General features: G+C 33.3%; 1 protein-coding gene across 5 annotated transcripts in view; it reads right to left on the reverse strand.

The window, feature by feature from the left end:
- Positions 1-21,207, reverse strand: part of PDE3A (phosphodiesterase 3A) — a 261,680-nt gene that overhangs the window by 18,592 nt on the left and 221,881 nt on the right. For 4 of the 5 annotated variants that reach the window (XM_039882551.1, XM_039882555.1, XM_039882553.1 and 1 more), the window contains exons 6-10: positions 13,099-13,318; positions 9,838-9,923; positions 7,153-7,307; positions 5,688-5,825; positions 556-667 (exon numbers count right to left, since the gene is read on the reverse strand). In XM_039882551.1, coding sequence (XP_039738485.1) covers positions 556-667; positions 5,688-5,825; positions 7,153-7,307; positions 9,838-9,923; positions 13,099-13,318 — 711 coding nt within the window. The remainder of the gene's footprint in view (positions 1-555; positions 668-5,687; positions 5,826-7,152; positions 7,308-9,837; positions 9,924-13,098; positions 13,319-21,207) is intronic. The other variant, XM_039882552.1, reaches the window with a different exon arrangement.

The following is a 21,207-nucleotide window of genomic DNA, read 5'->3' on the forward strand; positions in this document are numbered from 1 at the left end:
TTTATCTGATTTTTAAAATGTTTCTAATAATTTCTCCACAACTAATTCCAAATGTCTCTTCTATTATTTTATTACTTAGACCATCATCCTCCTGTTCATCTATCCACAGCCAGGTTCATGTTATGTTAAAAAATTTCAATAGTTAATGATTTAACTCTGCAGAACTCAGAATAAAAGTTGAATTTACGCTACAAAAGGAGTACATTATAAAATAAGCAAGAAATTTAAATTTAGTGATTTATTTATCACACACTTAATATGTACTTACTATATGTAAGTCACTATTATAATCCGCTTAGAATTACTACCTCATTTTATCCTCATGCTAATGAGACATGTAGAGGTTAAGTAAGATCCCCGCTATCCTACAGCTGACAAGTAAAGGAGCCAAGATACTAACACAGGCTATTATCACCTGATCACTATATCATGTGGTTATATGGCATGTTTACAATGTGTAATTCTGTGCTAGCTGCTAATGATTCAATATCCCAACACCTATAGCAAATTCAATAGATTTTTAAAGTATTATTTCATAAAATAACATATACTTACAAGGAATTTCCCTGTATCCAATCTCTAAAGCATGAAAGTAATTCATAAATTCTCTAACTGGAATTTTAAAAGCTTCAAAGAGGCCCATGTCTTCAAAAAGTCTGTATGATACCTGTAAAAGAGAAGGACAAAGCCTTAAAAACATTCCTGAATGTGTACGAAACATGAAAAAAAGAAGAAGACATTAATTTGTGGCCAGCAGAGACACTGATTGGGAACAATAAATCAAATAGATAATAAAGGCCATTATGTGCCTGACCCTTGTAGTCCCTGACCACAAGGGGTATATAATTTATTTTTAAAGGTACAGACATACAACCAAGAAAAAGTAGCAACAAAAACCAGTATATACTATAGAATCACATCAAGGCACTAAACTGTGTGTGATAGCAATAACTAGATAATACTTAACTAAATTGATAATTGTATAGTATAGTACATACTATAAGCACTAATAAAAGAATGAGAGACTTTAAATTTAAACTAATTTTACATATATATACACACACATATATATATACATATACATGTGTATATATAAACACATATATATATACATACATATACATGTGTTTATATATACACACATATATAGTTTTCCAGAGGATAAAGAATTCAGAGTTGTACCTTAGTGAAGGATAAGAGGAAAGAATTGTGTATGAGAGAAAAAAGACTTATTTTAATCCAGTATAAATAATAATGTCTAAACTATTTTTCCTAGCTTTTCTTCTTTCTTCTCTGAATATCTATTCTATATCTAATTCCTTTCACATCTCTAGTGATTCAAATAAGTGAATACCTTTAGCTGTAACTGGCATATTTGACATGTAAATGATGAGAAAAAAAAAAGATAAAGGTACAGAAGAAGGTAATGAGGAAAGAAATGGTTATTCACATGGCAGAATGGAGTACAGCACCATTTAAAGTGGTCTTACTCAATGTCACAAAGAACACAGTTGGTTATAATTCAGATTTTAAGAATAAATTATTCCTCATTTTTATCCTCTGCATTCTTTCTTAAAATTATCTTGAAATGTGTCTTTTAAATCTTCAACATATTGCTTCATAGTTTCATTTCCATCTTTTGTTATTGACTTTATATCTATTCAAATTTGATAATATTCTTTTAATTATATATTGTTTGTCACATACATTATGTACATATGCATGTATATACGCACATGCATATATAACTAAAAAAGGGGTTCATTCATTCAGCATATATTTATTGAGTGCCTTCTACGTTCCAGACAATTTTCTATGTGTGAGGCATGTATACATAGGTGAACAAAACGAAGATCTCTCCCTTCATGGAACTTATGGTCTAGTGGGGATAGCCGTAAATAATAGGCATAATAAGTAAGGTATATACTATGATGGAAGGTCATAAGTCTTATAAAAAGAAAGGAAAAGAGGAGCAGGGATGGAGGATTAGAAGTATAGAGAAGGTATAGCATTTGCTTTATAAAGTATGGGGGTTAGGGTAGGCATATTCAGGTGACATTTGAGCAAAGAATTTAAAAGAGATGTAAAGTGAGGTACATGGATATCTGAGGAAAGAGTTTTCCATGTAGAGTAAAAAGCCAGTACAAAGGCCCTATATGCTTGTTATACTCTAGAAAACAGTAAGAAGTACAACATGGCTAAAACAGAATGAGGACTGGAGTAGAGTTTAAAGTGGTAACTGCAGAGTGGAACTGGTACAGTTTTGGAGTTTGACAGCCACATTGACCATTATAAGGGCTTTCACTCTGAGTGAGGTAGGGAGCCACTGAAGACACTGGGGCAGGGAAGTAACTTTATCTAACATATATCTTAAAAGGAGCACTGTAGTTGCTGGTTGGAAACAGAGTATATAATATGTATATCAACTTCTATGTGCTTTTTTTTCACTCTCAATGGCATGTATATTTAATTTTTTACTCTTGTTCTGTGTAATGTAACATCCCTACCTCCTCTTTTTAAAAATGCAATAGAAAGCAAAGTTTATAGTTTCTACACTTCAAGCTAGTACTTTTAGTTATCTCCTCTTTACTATTGTTTTAAATGATATTTGAGTTCTTGTTTACAAATACCGAATAAATTTAACTATGCATGTTACTTCAATAATAATACTGACAAAAATAACAACTGCTGATATATATATACACATATGTATATATAAATATATTTAGCATTTAATAAGTGAGATGCCTTATCTAAGTAGTTTATATGTGTTATTTATGTATAATTAATCTTCATAACACTTTCTGAGATAGGTACTGTTAATTACCAACATTTGAAAGCAGAAGAAACTGAGGCACACAGAGGTTGCGTGGCTTGTCCAATATCACACAGCTGACACATGATCAGAACCAGAATTCAAACCAAGCATTTTGGCTTCAGATTTTGTACTCTTAACTGCTTCTAATACCACCACCAGTATTTGAAAAGCTCTGTTGTTAGAATTGCATATAATTAAAATTTCCGATTATTCTCTTAAACACTTGAAAGATGAATTGAAAAATCAAAGACAACAGGATATTTTACAGTATATTTCAAAATAGAACAATTTTCACCAAGAAGCTGTTAAAAATCATCTACCAATAATACAAACTCATAAATAAACAACAGCATGAACCGGGTAAATACTGGTAACTGAAAAAAAAAATAAGCATTATTTAAAATCTGAATGATGTCCTTTTAAATTTGTTAAAATAAACACGATAATCATCAAAAAGGCAGGCAGTATATTGAAACTGAGAAGTCCTTTCCACTGCCCATGTCTCTTTCAAAGTCTTTTGAAGTGAGACTTTTTCTGTGTAGTTTTAGCCAAAAGGTGATTTGTTGGAATGTTCAAGTTAATTTATTTCAGCTGTCCTAAAGTCTTACTAAGGTGAAAAAATATGCCTTGTACACAGTAAAAATTTCATAATTTTTGTCCTCACTCAAATCAAAGGTAAAAACCCATCAAGTTCTATTTAGCTGGGTCAATAAAGCTTAATGTATATATTCATTTTATTTTTGAAAGATGAATTTTGTTGAAATCTAATTGTTAATTATCTCTAATCTCTCTAATGTCTACTCACCTTCACGACTCTTAGAAAATATTTTGTGGCAAAGCTGGACAAGTTTTATCCTCCCGCCACCCCAGCTCACAGAACTACCAGGGGAGCTAGGTAGCTGCAATGATATTTGGTATGCTGTCACTTGTGCTGTAAAACCGACTGCTGTAACTACTTTCTTCTTGCTCAGACTCTCTATTTGGAGAGTTTACAAATATAATAAGTGAATGCGTTTCATGGGGGGCTGAAAAACAGTTTAAATGAAGGTAAAAAGGCTGGACTTCCAGTATGGATATATCTGCCTTTAAATCACGATCCAATATTTAGTATACGACTTTAGATGAATAGTATATCCTGTTTTAAGCCTCAGTTTTCTCTTCTGTAAAGTAGAGATTAAAAAAATATATGTGCATCAAAGTTATTTTGAAGATTAAATTGTAGAGTTTGGGGAAGTCCGTGACTTGTATACCAAATACAAAACAATATGACTTTTTTTTTTCTGTATCCGGGAATACTCCCTCTGGTAAAAGAGAAAGATGACTTTCTGGCCCATTGGCACATCTTCCTTTGGCACCATTACAGGTATATACCCAGGAAAAACCACTCGCCCAGAGTCACATTCTGCAACAGGTTTCAAAAAGTAGGATGCAAAACCTCCCAGGAGGAGCCCTGATGTGTGAAGCTTAGGTACATTGGATAAGAACGCCTTTAAACCTGTCCTCAAGATTAGCTAGCATTGAAAAAAAAATCTTGCTTAGCACTGAGTAGAAAGAAAGAGAATGGTACCATTCATTCACAATGAAAGACCAAGGGCTGCCATTTTTGTGCGTTCTTGGTCAGAATAGAGTCTAATGGCGGCAATGACTATGTATCATATACACTATGTAGTTATTTTGAGTTTCATGTTCCATCAATCATTTTAGCATACTTCTTTCATATGTAGCAAGTTAAATTATCGTTATTTTGACATATCTAATTTCCCCTACTAAAATGAGTATTCCTTTAAGGCAGGAACATATTTTTCTTGTGTAACCAACCAACAGAGAAAAAGACCCTTCTATCTTCTTTCTTCAAACCTTCATGAATCAGAAACCCTCCCCCCTAAGTTCCACACTCATATACTTATTGAGAGGTCCAAACAAAGCCTGTGTGATGTTCAGAGTAGAAATCAAGTAACAAGTGATTTCCCTTCCAGTGTGTTGCAGGGAAGTATTAGTCACCCCAATAAACTGGGTCCTGAATTCTCACTTAAGTTTTCTATTAACAAGTTATGTAGTCTTTAGTTTCTCCACTGTGATATTTATTCAACCTATAAGAACTCACTGAAAAACATTTTTAAATGAGCTGATAAGTATTATTGTATCATTTCTACTGAGTGTATATTTTTATACGTATTCCATAATAGAGTGAATTCATTGTTTTGTTTTACTTATTGAGAACAAACATGTTCAAAGTCTCAATTTCTGTTGTTTTTTTTTTTTTTCTCCCTCAATGAAATGAGCATTGCTTTATTTGGAAAGTCTTGAAAATAATCTAGCTTAAGGAAAAAATACCAAAGGTATTATTATGCAGCAATAGTTCACATTCTATATTTGTGATACTTAAAAATGTTTTTTGTATTAAAATACAGAAAACTCTACTTGGTGTCTTTTTCATAGTACTAGGGGGAAAGATTTTTCTGTAAAATATCTTAGTTTTGATAAGGCCTAAGCACTGTAATATTCTAAAGTTTAGAAAAATAGTCAATGGAAATAATTATAACAGTCTTTATAAATAGGTACCTTTCTTCTTTTGAGGGCTTGGGTCAGTTTTTTTTTTTAATTCTATGAATTTGAGATCATCTCTCCATCTTGCTTGAGTGTCCCTGCCCCCCGCACATATTTTAATTACAGAATATAGTATTTTACTCATTTAAAGTTCCAATTACTTTTTTTTTTAACTAACCATCAAGGAATCTATAGAATGTTGGATGCTAAAATCTCCTGTCTTCACCCAAAACCCCTGGTGTCAAGCATGTACAGAGCTTTAACCAACCAAGGAATGTTTTCTTTCTACATTTAAAGTCACATGTATGAATGTATTTCTTACTTGACTAAGAATACGGCCACATTTTCTTCCTATTTTTTCCACCAAATCAAAAATTGGAAAATTCCAAGTATTTAGCTGCTCCATAATAGAGTCCAAGTTATCCATGACAAGAGGTTCAGGAGCAAGAATTGGTTTGTCCTGTAATAAAGATGAAAATATTTCAACAAAGCAATTCATGCCTTGGTAAGTTCAACAACTGAGTTTGCCTGGAAAAAAAAAGGCTTAAAACTTCAGAGTGAATGGGTGATCTTTAAAAACATCTAGATGAACAAGACATTGACTCAAAAATAAGGAGAAAACATTCTGATGCTGTTTCAGACCATGAATTTTGCATTATCAGGTGCCTGCCTATTGCTGGTACACACATGCTACAGTAAAAAAAAAAAAAGAAAACAAAGAAATGTTTCTTTTGGTAATTTAAAGGTACCAAACATAAGTTAATATAACTGCTTTTTAGTCCACTGTGGGGTTCCTAAATAAAAGTTCAAAGGCTTCAGAACACTACAAAATAGTACGTAAATTTATCTCTTGATATGTTTATGTAAGTTTTTCTGGGATGACGGTTTCTGGCTTGCATTGGACTCTCAAAAGAAACCCATAAGTGGAGATGGGGAGTAAATCAGCCCTATTGTAATTGATCAAATCTCTATTACTGCTTCAAAACCAGCACTATTCCTGTGGGATGACAGCAGCCACATTTTTCCGGGATTTTAATTTAATTCATGTGATATACAGTTCCCAAATAAACAAACATGTACTATATAAATGTATAGACATTTTACAGTTAGTATCATGTGAGGAGATATATATATATATATATATATATATATATATATATATATATATATATATATATATATAGTAATGCAAATAAGAAAACATGAATTATTTTACCTGAAAAGTATCTTTGATTTAAAAATATAAATGGTAAATCAGGTAAAAGAAAAATGATAATAGTAGTAATTGATAATCACATGACAGTCAATTATTTTCTACCATTTGCTGCCTACCCAAAATTAACCTGATTCAATTATATGTTTATCCTCTTTAAATGGATCTCTTTAAACACAAAAAATAATTCATTATTAAAGGATATTTTAATGAGTAGCAGGTGTCAATATAACCCTGATTTAATATAAGGAAAATAAATATTGTCTCACTTTCTAAATCAACGAGGTTCTAGAGAAAAAAAAAAAAAGCAGAAGCCCTAAGACAGCTAACACATTTCACTTTATTGATTGATATTTATAAAATATTACTTGAGTAAATGAAATTTCATTTTCCTATTCATATTTACATTTTTGGATCGGGATAAGAAATATCTGTACTCATCTATAAAGATGAAGAATATTTATGTTTTTAATCACTAAGTAATGGAATCATTAAGAGATCAATAAGACTTAGATAGGAAAAAATTATATTGATACATATGGGTAAATATGTGAGTTAAGTGATATGGGGCTACCAGGAATATCATGGTCTCTGGTGGGTAGGTGCTACAAGCTGACTCTTTCCTCATCGGCTCTCTTGGGCATTCGGTCTCATCTTCATTCTGTAGAATGTCACTGCTATCACTGTTGTTATTGGTTTCATAATCAGAGGTAACTTGAGCAACGTCATCTGAAATTGAAAGAGAACAGCTTCTTAAGAAACTTGCAACAAAAAAGGGGTCCCATTTAAGCGAGTATTCCTAAAATATGTATGATAAATACAGTACTTAAGGAACTATTGCTTTCATGAGCCTACAAACCAAGAATATAGGATCATAGGGTAGGAAAAAATCACACATTTTTTAACCCAATAGACAGAATTATGACTTGATTTATATGACATTCAATAAGTACACAATAATAATGCTTAGATCGGTAGTTCAAACTTTTTAAAAATCCTGTGGCTTTATATTTACTTTTACTTTATGCAGCCGCCAACACGCTAAACCACTGAGTGGCTGACTAAAGCACTAACTCTAGAATGGACACGTGGGTGGGAGGAATAGAGTTGACACCCAATAACAAATTAGAACATGGAACAATAGCATGTGCTTAAGAGCATGGTTGATCTTACGTATCCAACCTTGATCTATAGGAATCTGTGGCTTCCTTCCTTAGCTGCCTCTCTCCACTGTCTCCCATTTCAGTCAGTACTAACCTGTGGTAACTACAGGACTAATCAGCTAATATCAAATGTGTGAAGAATCTATTCCCAGGGCAAAAATCTCAGAAAGCTTCTCATAGCTGAATAAGGTGACTAAATGAAGTCTATTCAGTGCTTGCTATGTGTCAGATACCATCAAAAACACTTTCTTTGTATTAACTCATTTAAACCTCTCAACAATCCTATGAGGTAGCTTTATTGCATTACCATATTACTATTATCCTCACTTCATAGATAGGAAATTGAGGCACAGAAAAAATAAGTAAATTGCTTAAGGCACACAGATGCTAAATTTTGCCACCCAAATTTGAACTCATGAAGTCTAAGCTTAGTTCTTACTCTTTACTTCTGATGAAGTTCAGTTTTTTTTTTCTTTTATGTTTATTGCCTATGAAATCATTGCCTTCCTCTAAGTCACAAAGATAATTTTCTGTGTTTTCTTTCAGAAGCTTTATTGTTTTAGCTTTTATATTTAGGTTTATACTCCGTCTTGGTAATGTTTCATATGATGTAACGTAGAGAGTGAAATTTACTTTTTTCCAATCCTATGGGATTGCCCTGGCATCTTTGTTAAAAATTCAATGACACTGTAGGCTTGGATCTAATTTGGGCTTTCTACTCTATTCTACTTGACCTATTTGCTGTTCCTTTTGCTAGCACCATGCTATCTCAATTACTGTAGTTTAAGTCTTGTGGTCAGGTAATGTATTCCTTCTAACTTTGTTCTCTTTTTTTCAAGATAGCTTTGGATATTCTAGGTTTGTTATGTGTCCTCATCCATTTACTAACTGATTCCCCTTAAGTTGCTAGTGAATAACGGCTTCTGTTATATAGCTTATTCCAATTAGAAGTATCTTGTAGGACTTTTTCAAAGACCCATCTTTCATTCATCTTTCTCATACAACTGCTTCTATGTTATAATCGGACACAGTATGAAAATGTAATTGGCAAGTTTCAATCCCAGTCTTAGTAGAAAAAATGAAGAAGCACATTCAAAGGCAACAGCTCTAGATGAGACACCAAGGATGTTAATATTCCCCCTATTCTATCAGCCTCAATAGAGTCAGAGAAGATGAGGGTCATAGAAAAGGAAATATTCTGTATCAATATCAGTAATGGCCACACAGAAAATTCTCCTTTTGAGTTTTCCTTTTCTATGTTCCTGATCTTTATACATCACAACACTGTCATAGGCAAATAATATAAATTTATTGAGTATATATGAAGAAATGCTGAATGAAATAATCAAGAATCATTCTTAGGTAAGTAACTCATAGAAGCCATTTTTTCTACCTTGTGAACTTTCAGCACTAACAAAAGCAACTCCCTAGGATTGCATCAATAAAAATAAAAATCATCATAGTAATGGCAGCAAACACCAACTACTTACACTGACCTGGATATGATTGTAAATGCTTTACATGCTTTAAGTAACATAATTCTTACAACAATCCTGTTTGGTAGGTTCTATTATTATCCTCATTTTACAGATGAAGGAACTGAGGCACAGAGATGATAAACTTATAGGTTGCTGAATCAGGACATAATAAACCTGGCTCCAATGTCTGTGTTCTTAACATTTCCATGATACTGCCTCAAGAAAAAAAAACTGTTTTATACAAACATACAGTGATCTCGGCAGGGTCATTTCTTAGGGTCTACAATGGAGATCTCCATAAAGCACCCTAACAAGGATGACTTTCCAATATCCAAGATAAAATAAAATTTCTATATATTTCTATACATTGTATAAAATGGCCTCTCACTTCTAAGAAAGATATATGTTTGTCTATAGATATACAGAAACATTTGGGGCAGTTTGGCACCACAATTTTACCCATGATTAACTCTAGCAAGTAGAATTATGAATGATTTTGATTTCTTTCACTGTCTTTTTAAATTTCTAATCTAAGAAAATCAGAAACATATGCTTTTTGATCAGAAAAAAAGAAAGGAAAGTGATTTTCATTTTGAGGAACAGAATTAAAAGAATTACCTGTTCTTCTTGGTGTCCGAATGGCTGCACTGCTTCTCTCCAGGGGCCCATCAGCAGAAACCCCTTGGGAATAGGGCCTGCCACAGCTGAGAAACATTGGAACAGCTGTTAAGTATATGCTCTTTTCAAAAAATCATAGGCATACATCATCTATATGTACATCAAGATAGAAAAAAATAATCAAATATTCATACCTTTTACTTATTTTTTGAGGGAAAAAAACTCAATTTGTTCCTTACGTAGATGCTGATACACGGCATACTGCTTTCTTTTTATGAGAGTGATACAAAAGATCGGAAACTTCACTGGACTCTCAACCTTCTCCGTAATTAGACCCCACTGAAGGTGAAACTACCAGCAAAATTTTGTGGCATTATTCAGAGAATCTGGGGACAGACAGTCTGCTACCTACTTATAGCAGTGATTTTGGAAATGCTGATGTGTATTTGGTCAAAAATATTTTCCCCAATGAATCCCTTTGTAAAGCCTCATTATATTTATTTCTATCGCTTAAGGAATTTTATGTCCAAAGAGCTCATTAAGATTGCATGTGTGAAAACAGAATAATAGTATATATATTTTTTGCCTCAAAAATTGATTCCCCCCCCACCCCCAGACTGATGAGTTACCTGTTAAGGCTTATTAAGGAAATGAACAAAGTAGAACACTTTGATGAAGGGTGAATGTGGCTAATAAAGAAAAATGAAGACACCTGAAAAGTAGACAAGGCTCTTCAACAGAGGAGGCTAGAAGATAGAGAATACTTCTGCTTTCTCAACAGTTTTGACTGTATTATAAATAAAAAGTAACTCCACAAATGGCCTGGCAATTTCCCCTCTCACTTATCTTGTTTAGAGAATTCATGATTAGTTTTTAATTCCACATTTTGCTTCTGGGTTCCTTCTTTCTGCTTAATATCATGAAGGGTTTCAGAGGGTTTCTGTTTATTTGATATTTAATCACAGAATACTCACTCTAAAAGGAAAAGAAGCAAGTGATAGTTTGTAATTTAATATACTAAATGTCACATCACTCTTTTCCATGAATTGTATTTACATGTATATTAGAGAAAAACACTTTCTAGTTAGAGAGTATTTTCATCCTAAGTTAATTATTTTTCAAACCTTGAAGGTAAGTAGAAAAGCATCACATGCAAAATATTTCTAATTATGAAATCCCATTAGTTTGACTTCGGAAATCAAAAAAAAAAATGACAGGACCAAAGGAAGAAGAAAGTATATGCAAATGATGTGCTTACATTCTCAGATGAAACTTGGTAGAAGTAGCATTTATTAGTTTTGAGATTTTTCATTACAAGATAATACTTAAAAAGAACATTTGAATCAGTAGTTCAAATATACTACCACTTATGCCAATAAAACAGCTTGTTGCATAGGAATTACAGCAGCCAAGAGGCTGGGATTCAACGCCAAACCCTTCAAGTTCAGCAGGGGAAACCACAATAATTAGTCGTGTGTTTCTGGAGCTCTCTGTGCCTACATGGGTGGCTGCCTTGAAGGCAATAATAAAACATGGTTTGAATTATAGATTTATAAAGCCCAAACAAATAAAACACACACTACTGGATTTATAAACATTACTGAACAAGTAGGCAGTGAAATGGTCTTGTTTTTCTCCAAAACTTTTTTTTTAAAATAAAAATCCCATTACATTTTTCCTGTTAAGAATACAAAAAGTAGACTGTGATGAGAAAAGCTATGTGAGCTGTAGATCTTTTCTAAACATCCCTCTCTTTTTTTTAGGTGACTTGTTTCACAAAAGTCCGAAGCCCCCCAGTGGGTGAGTCTCCCTGGAAATGCTGGAAGCAGATGTCCTTGATGCTTATTACTCCACTGGGTTTCATCTTGGCTCAGGATGTATACTCCCAAAAATGTTTAAAGGTGTTCCCCCAACACCATTCGATGGGCAATTATTGGGTGTTAAACTAAAGAAATTGGTTCTGTGGTCAAATAAATTCAGAAAACGTTAGATGAAAAAAAAAATCAAGAGGTTTTCTTTTTGCAGGACTTCAGAGCATTTAATAAAGTGATGTGTGCTGTGAATCACTAAAAGGCAAATATGTTTGTTTTACCACAGATCGTGCTTTGTGTGTGGGGGGAGGGTGGAAGATGAGATTAATACCCTACAGAAATTATTTTATTAAAAAAGCTGTCATAGAGAGGGCAGCAGAATAACTTTAGGATGGTAGAATAACTTTTTACTTTGGCCCTGGCCAAACAAACAAACAAATAAAAATAATTTTCTCTTTAAAAATATTTATAAAGAGAAATGAAGTAAAAATAAAGATTATAAAAAGAAACAACATACATTTAACTTACAGAGTTTATGAACAAAGAATCTGAAAATGAAATCTGTGAAGCTTAAAACTGAATATATTGATCAAATCTGAGTCTGTGAAACAACATGTAATATTAGAAGACCAATATGCAACTAATTTATTCAATAACTATCCTCATTAACCTTAGCAAAGAAATAGCATTTTATTTGAGGCACTCTCATGATTACACTTAGTTTAAAAACACTCAACTCTTTTCTATTTAAAGAAATATTGTAATGCTTTAAAATCAATTATTCAAGATGAAGCTATAGTGAAGAACAACACTATATTAATCCGTAAGAGGAGGTATTTTTTTCTTAGCGACAATGTTGGCAAAATAATTATTTTTGCCCTGCTGGGCCCTTTTTCTAATCCTCCATGAAAAGACAACGCTTTGTAATTTTATTTCAACATGATAGAGCAGTACAAGCAATTACTTAATTGCATTCTGAGACTCATTTTAGTCTAGCTATAATGCACCATGTGTTATTTGCACCTTTATAAAGTATTAAAATGGGAATTCCAAACTTAAGATAAAATGCCTTTAAAATCGATATAAAATCATCCCTGAAGAACAACTAAAAATATTTAAACAAAATCAAATTATATTAAATTACTTCATATGATTTTTAAAATGTTTTATGTATTTCCCATCAGTAAGCAGACAAAATATACAACTGATTATTTTATATCATCTCCAAAGATTAGCTGCATGGGCCATATGGACTCTAAAATTACTATTAATAGAAATGCACTGAAAAATTATTTTTATTATAGTCTATTCAACACAAATCACATTATCCTGTACTTTCTTGTCAACTACTCTGGCAAACATACACACAGCTATGCAAATTGCTAGTAAGTATTCCTAAAAGGAAAAATTGTATTGGTTTTATTATTAAATTCCAACACAAAATCCTTACCTGCTACATATAACAGGTGGAGTCTGTGTCTGAGGAGACAGGTCAGGGGCACTCTGAGTATAAGTTAAGGCCCTGTGAGAACCTAGGTCTTGTTTGGCAGTTGTGTCGGCAGACTCTGGAAACTGCACTGCGGAAATTTTGCTGACTGGACTGTTGGCCGGAGTCCCTTGGAGAGGTGAGGAACAGGGGGATGAAAGAGGTGAAATTTTAGTGAGGGCACCTGAGAAAGAAAGAGAGTTACTAAGTTAAAAAAAAAAATTTATTTTTGGAATTCAAAATTGCAATTCTTAAACCTCACTTTGGACTCCTTTTAACTCAAGAAGGACCATATGAGTACTCAGGTCATGGGGTGGCCTGCTCTACACGCCACCATCTGGATACAGGGTGAACAGTGGGGGTTTCTCCACAGCATGGAATACAAGGAATGAATCATCATGAAAAAAAAAAAACTGGTGGCAATGTTGGCAAATCCAGTTACAGCCTTGGTGTCCTGGAGTAACTTCAGGACAGAAGGATGTTATTTTCGTTTCTTCTTGTCATCCTAACATGATGATATTGGTTAGAATTTTCTCATGTGTTTGCCTTCTCTTAGGTTGTAAAGTTTTTAGCAGCAATGGGATCGGCTATTGTTTTAAATATTAAAGTATCTATTGTTTTAAATATTAAAGTGTCTGGAGTAGAGTTTGGCAGGCATCCAATGCTCAAAATTTTTAAATAAAAAAGAGAGATTTTTGAGAGATGTTAACTCTATTAACCATCCACATTTTCAGTGAAACTACGTGTGTGTGTGTGTGTGTGTGTGTGTGTGTGTGTGTAAAATCATACTTTGGTCAGAGTAATTTCTGAAGGAAACATTAAAAATTTAATACGATCCCTTCCAGATCAAACAATAGGCCTCAAGCTTAAGTGTGTATATTTGTGTCAAACTGTGTTTCCTCTCGATTGCGAGAATTGCACAGAACACTGGATTAGATTTCAAAGTGCGATGTTTAAGTACAGGGATGAGATCTTTTGAAGTTACTTTCTCCCAAACACAGAGAAGGTAGCCTTTACTGAAAATGGGAGAAAATTGAGAAATAACTTCTGAAAACTACCTGCTCACTGTTTTTCATGCTTGTATGGCTGAACAACCTAGTATAAGGCAAACGAAATCATTAAAAGTTGTTTTTTATTTCTCACCACTCCGGGGAAATGTAGAGCCAGCAGCTCTCACACCAGCAAATAATATGTGTGGTAAACTGGCAGCTGGCTTAGTCTGCTTCCAATGTTCAATTTTATTTGTCACACCCAAAGGTTTCTTGGTCCACTGGAAAAAATATTAAGCTATTGAAGGGCTTTGGTAATTTTTGCTTCTTGTTGGCATCATTATTTCTTTTGTTTTGTGTTAAAAGATGAGAAATTGTACTCTGATTCAGTGTAGAGGCCAGCAACCCCTCCTGGTCTTTTTCTCAATATTTCTATTGCTGATTCCCGACAACAGGTCAATCCCCTGCTTTTCCAATTAACTGAAACTACTTAGATATAGAGAGGTAAAATAACCTTCCCAGGGTCACAGTGCTAGTAAGCAGGGGAATATCGAGTGAGCCCAGCTACTCTTAGTGGAGTGTGGTTAATTGGCCCATACGTCTTCCAGAGACTGCCCAAAGAAGAAAATAAAAATCCGTTATCTACTAGGCAGCACTTTATTGCTCTTTACAACAATGTGTCTGATGGTTTTAATTTTGATTTCTATTTCTATTGAAAAGATTTAGCTATTTTACCAAAGATACTGTCAAACCCTCATGTTATATAATCTCTCAGGTCAAAAGAAAATTAAGTTCACTAAATTTTTAGCTCAGAGTTTCCCAACCAACCTATCATTGCATGCAGTACTCTGTGAAGTACTAATGATTGTAATTTTTTTTTATGATTGTATTTGGAAGCCCCAGAATAAATTTAATTATAATACTGTTTCTAATATTAAATTTATATTATTATAAATTATAATTAAAATCTAATTATAATTTTATAAAATAAAGGAAATAAAAATTTCAACAAGCTCTCAATCCCTTTCCCTTTCTCCACTGCTATGTAACATTATTGTATTCATACATATTATTATACATATGTGTGTGCTCTGACGTACAAAAAGATTAAAAAGGACAGTTCAATTTATGGCTGACTGAATCTCCAGTTATCTTAGAAAAGCAGTATAACCAGTAAGAAGCTGAATGCGGGTATGGGATGGTGTAAAGGTCACCAAAGTATTTGAACAGAGTAAGTATTTCAAAGATTTGATTTGTTCCTTCAACAAATGTTGATTGTGTGCCTTGTTCTAGGGACTAAGGAGGCAGTAGTGAACAAAAAAAGTCCTTGCCCTCATGAAGCTTTCATTCTTTTGGAGGGAGACAGAAAAAGAAGAAGAAGGGGAGAAAATGAAAGAAGAAGGAGGAGGAGCTGGAAGAGGAGATGGAAGAAAGTTAGATAGTTGTAAGTGATAAGAAGAAAAATAATGCAGAGGGTAGAGGACAGAAGAAGACAGAAATGCTCTGGGGGTAAAATTTGAACAGAGGCCTGTTGAAACAAGAAAGACATTTAGACAAGTATTGGGGAAAACACATCCCAGAAAGAGGAACCTACCTGGGGGGATAAGAGGTTTAGTCAGGAGGTCAGTGTCGCTTCAACTTAGCAAAGAGGAAGAGGAGGAGCAGGGAACGTGGTTGGAAAGGTTGCTGGGCAAGACTGTATAGGGCTGATGGCCAACGCAAGGTTTTAATTGTATCTTAAAAAGAGACTCCTGATAGGCATTGCTTTAGGCAATTTCTTAAATATTTTGATATCTGTGAGTTTTTTGACAATTTTCTTCCACTATTTTACAAACCCCATGGGAACATTGCCCATATCTGTCTTGACTTAACATATTTTCTGAAGGCAATTTACGAGAAGAGTGATTTTTCTCATTACAAAATTTTAGCAGCTGCCAGTTGATGTACTCAGAGAAACACAATTCTGTCTTAAATTTAAAAATCCACTCAACAATTAGAGTTCTTAGAACTCATGGATTAACTAAACTTAAATGAATAAGCAGACTTTAAGACTCCAAATTTACTGCTTGGGATGAAATTTAAAATAAACCTTGAAACAGAGGAAAAGCACTTTGTTTCTGCAGTACTGTCAGTCTACATATTTTGAACACTTGTAACAAGCACAAGTCTTGGCAACAGCTATGAAAAGCAGGGATATTTTTATTCCGGAGGTGATAAGATAGAAGGTATATACATATAAATTCCTTTTTTCCCCAAACTAAACTACTATTTTTCACAGTGTGAATTATCATTGTTTACTTAAAATTTTAAAAGTAGAAAGGGTTAGGAATGCCATAGGAAATAGGCACAAGTTTACATATATTAGTCTTCAAATAGATGGAGAAATATAAGTACAGATAATAACTAAATACTCTTTTTCTAGAAAGAATAGACTACAAACAAAATTATTTCAGACACGAGAACAGGATATTCCAAGGAAATGAGAGCAATATTCTTCTTGCAATTCTTCAAGAACAGATTATTTTCTAAGATACTTTAAGTGTAATCATGCCTAAAGTTATAGAACTTGATGACTTTTGAAATTTTATCTAATATTATGTTGCACGCTCATACATTTACACAATACACACATGGGTGCAGGGATTCAGATAAATATGTATTTTCTTAAATCTAATTTTTCTTCATTTTATATCTGAGTAATTTTAAGAGATTCCAAGAAAAAGACATAGCTCATGAAACATAAATCTTCAAGTAACTGAAACTGCTCTAATGTAAAAAGGCCAAAACTAAAGCATTTAAAAACTGAAAATGTAACTTTAAAAATGCTAAAATGCCAAGTCCTTTGAGTAATTCAGTCTTTAATTTCTTGCTCCTGATGGCACAAAAAAATGTGTGTCAAAACACAGGAACTTTGGGCAATCAAAGGGAGATGATAAACAATACTGGAGGGAAATTATTTAAGTGAATCCATCTGTTTTGTACTGTAAAACTCTCTCAGTTTAATTTTAATTGAACAAAAAAAACCCCAGTATATCTGAAAAATATATGCCTCTTTTTCATGCCCACAGGCAAATGGACAGTCCTAATATTTCTTTAAAATAGAAAATAAATCTAAAGATAGAGAATGAAAAAAAATCATGTCATGATTAAAGTTCTTTCTCATTTCAAATTTTCATAAGAAAACCTCAATCTAACTTTTAGGTGTACAGAGATCTGTAATCACTGTAACAGGACTACAAAAATCTTATAAGAATTATAAGAATCCAGTAAGGGACTACTGCAAATACAATAAATATGAATTAGAAGAATTTGAAAGCAGAATGACATAATGGCAGCTCTACACTGTCAGTGAGTCATAATAAAAAACCAAGATTCAAAATACAAATTATATTTAAATCTCCTATTTTATGCTTTAATTCAAGGACTCCTATGTGATTTCATCCATTTACTCTATATTAGTAACTGCATAATGATTGGTTGTCATTCAACTATTTAAATTGTGATTGATCAAGCTAGAGGACATACGGTTGACTTAATTTGTGCAGAGAACAGATTTCATTAGTTCCCTCTGAAAATAGGTCATTTATTTTTCAGTGTTTCTATTCTCTACTTTATGCTTGCATCTCCCTACCTCTTTTGCCTACTGCTTCTTTCTTTCCTCCTCACACTCTATTCATACTTTGATTTCATTTCCTTATACACTTTGGCCCAGAAAGGGGCTTTACCTGGTCTCTTTCCACACAGTTTATTGAAAACTAGCTGGCATCACAATCAGTTACATCAAACATAGCACACCTAGTTAGCTCAATCAGCCCCAAAATGCCATCAATGAAAGGAAATAAGGATTTCAAAACAGAAGGGCCCATCTGATCAGGGAGAACTGTAATTGAATTTCAGCTCTCTGATTCTTGATGGATTTTTTTTTTCTTTTGGCAGTCTTTCAGGGATTTGTTTACTTGAATTCAGCATTGTAGGAAATAGGTTGTTTTATAAATATTTAACTCTGTTGTAATAGCAGTCTAAAGATGCCACAATGCAAAATCCCCTCCGAAGTAATCATGATGGAGATACCTTATGTATTTCATGCCAAGAATAAAGAGAGGCTCTAGCCATGCTTGTGGCTCTAATTTCTACCATCTGCCTTTGTGTTATCTCATATGGACATTTCCTTTCCTTTGACACTTTGCCCTTTTTTCTTGAGTGCAGTCATATGAATTGGGGAGCAGGGCACTGGAAGATGAGGCTGTTCCTCATGTCTGCTCCATCATTTGTTCTATTATTTCCAGTGAATTCACTAATCATAATTTTTAGTTTCCTTTTCTTTCTTTTTATTGAGGCAAAATTGACATATAACATTACATTAGTTTCAGGTATACAACATGATTCTGTATTTGCATACAAATTTTAGTATATGTGCTGCTGAAGTGAGTACATTTTCAGCTTTATGACTTTACCATGCTGATTATTGTAATAATTTTAATTTTAATATCTAAATGAAGAAACAGAGACAGAAGATGAAATTCTTTCATTATCTTGTACTCACTAAAGATAGTACCAAAAAATTCTAATTTTAAATTACTTTAATTTGTTGTCTTCAATTTTTTTCTAATAGAGTCATTAGAACAAAAAGAATTTAGTACTAATTGTATAAACTTGGGCTTGTTACTTAACATTTCTGTGCTTCAGTTTCCTCATCTAAATCTGTTTCCTGAGCTACAAGAATAAAGAACCCTTAAATTTATATTTCAACCCTTGAGTTACCTATTATTATTGTCCTATATTTTCATTCTGTCCTTAAAAAAAATCTTTAAAAAATACACGCAAATTTTGAAATACTATTATTTATGCATATAATGTTTGTTCGGTGGACTCATGGTTTCCAAATTTATTTATTCAAATTTGTATTATATCTCAGGCTTCTGTATTACTTTTATCTCTAAAACATATTTATCATAAATTCCTGTGTTAAGATTGGGTAGTTAGTAAAGCTTTAACTTAAAATAGCTTTAGTTCATTCCTATTCTTGTGAGATAGATTTGCTAAGATACACAATTTTAGGTTGACTATCATATTCTCTCAGAACTTTGAATAAAATATTCTACTGTGTTCTGCTATCTTTTACTTTAGACAGTTCTGCTCTTAGACTGACTGCCTTTTCTGAAAAGTTAGTTTGTCTTTTTCCTGGCTGACTTTAGATTTTTTTTTTTCATCTTTGGTGTGTAGTTTCACTATTTCGTGACTATGTGTGAATCTTTTTCCCCTTTACTTCATTTTCCTCAAAGAGTTTATGTCCCCTACCCTCTACTACAACTATGATTATGTATGTTAGGCTTTCTAATTCCTTTTCTTGTACTTCTTAAAATCGTTTACACTTTCTGGTTTCTCATCTATGTTGCATTCTGGGTAATTTCTTCAAATTATCTGTCTCCCAATTCACTAATTCTCTCTCCAATAGTCTATTACGTCACTTAACCTATCATATTCCCTTGATTACCTTTCTACAAGTTATATTTAGCTGCTCTGCAATTATGTCTTCTCTCATTGCTGTTATGACCTCATATTTTCTTTAAATATTTTTAAATTAAATGAAATATTTTAGCATTTAATATTTCAACACTTTTAGAAAGCTGTGAAGTTTTTTGCCCCACCGTTTTCTCTAACTCATGGTGTTTCTTCTTTGTTTAATGATCTTGGTAAGTTCCAATTTGTTTGAACTTGATATTGAAATCACATGGCCCTTAACTGGTAATACTTTCCTTTAAAAATTAGTTGCATACATTTTTGTAGGGAGCCAAGGGGTCCTCCTGACGTCTGACCACATTAATGCCCCTTTAAAAGCCTCAGGTTTAATGCGAAATGCTCGAATTCAGTTCCTCCATCTTGCTGGAATCCCACATAAGTCTCCACATTACTGAGCTAATCTGCATTTGCTCTCAGGGCAACTCAATTTAAGTATTTGCCCACACTGTCCTGTTCTTGACCCTGGCAAAAGCTCCATTCTATTTCTCAGGTCATTAATGACTTTGAAATTGCAAAATTTAATGAACATTCCCAAAGAACAGAGAGGACCAGATTAGTTTTTGGAAAACCAGATTACATATAATGAGTTCTTTCAGTGATGCAATTCCTAAAATGTGTACTTTCTGGTGAAAGTGTCTTCCTATATGAAATGGCAGAGATTTAAGCAAAGTTGGTCCTTAAATGATTTTAAGAAATAGTCACCAGTATAAAGTGGGTGATCAAAGGGAAAAGAAATCACTAAATTTTCTATTCTCTTTCTCTCTCTCTCTCTCTCTCTCTCTCTATATATATATATATATATATATAAATGCTTCTTTAAGTTGTGACTCTTAAAATTAAAAGAATATTTCAAGAAGGTCTCTTGAAATAGTAGTGGAATGTGAGTACTATTCCTCTAACACTCATAGAAACAGTGCTATTTTGAGGACTTCTGCTTCTGGCTATGATTGTGTAGTTTGTAATAAATCCATGCTTCTTTGACAACAAATAGAAAAGCTGAGTTTTAAAAAAAAGTTATCAAGGCAAAGCAATCCTGTGAACTATTTTTCCTTTCAGATTATTATTTATTACCCATTAGCATGGAGTGTAAGGCTAAGAATCCAGGCAGAAGATGCAACAATTAGGGAATCAAGCCAGCAGAGCTTTTAGCAATGTCATGAGGATGATGACACAAAAATTGGAGTTTGGTACCACCACGGTAGCCAGAACTTAAATGTCCAACAGTCCAGTGAGAAGGGAGCACATTTTCCCTTGAACAATTTTGTGAATTCCTAAGCTGCTATAAAGGCAGAAGAGTAAATAGCCAAACGGGAAGGTACTGAGAATCTTATCAGTTTTCTACAGAGCTGACAGGTGAAAACTTGGAATTTGAACATTCCAGGAAGGAGCAGTCATAGTAAATATCCCAGACTCTCAGTTGGGATTCTAGGAGGGGGACAATCTGGAGACTCTGATAAAAACTGTATTCTAGCTTTCAGTTACCACAGATTGTGATTAAGTGAGGTAATCTTTCCCCCAAAACATTTTACTTTCCTGCCTGAAACTTTATTGTCCTTAATTTTGG

This window comes from Pteropus medius, unplaced genomic scaffold, assembly GCF_902729225.1.
Source record: "Pteropus medius unplaced genomic scaffold, Ma_sr-lr_union100, whole genome shotgun sequence".
Classification (NCBI taxonomy): domain Eukaryota; kingdom Metazoa; phylum Chordata; class Mammalia; order Chiroptera; family Pteropodidae; genus Pteropus; species Pteropus medius.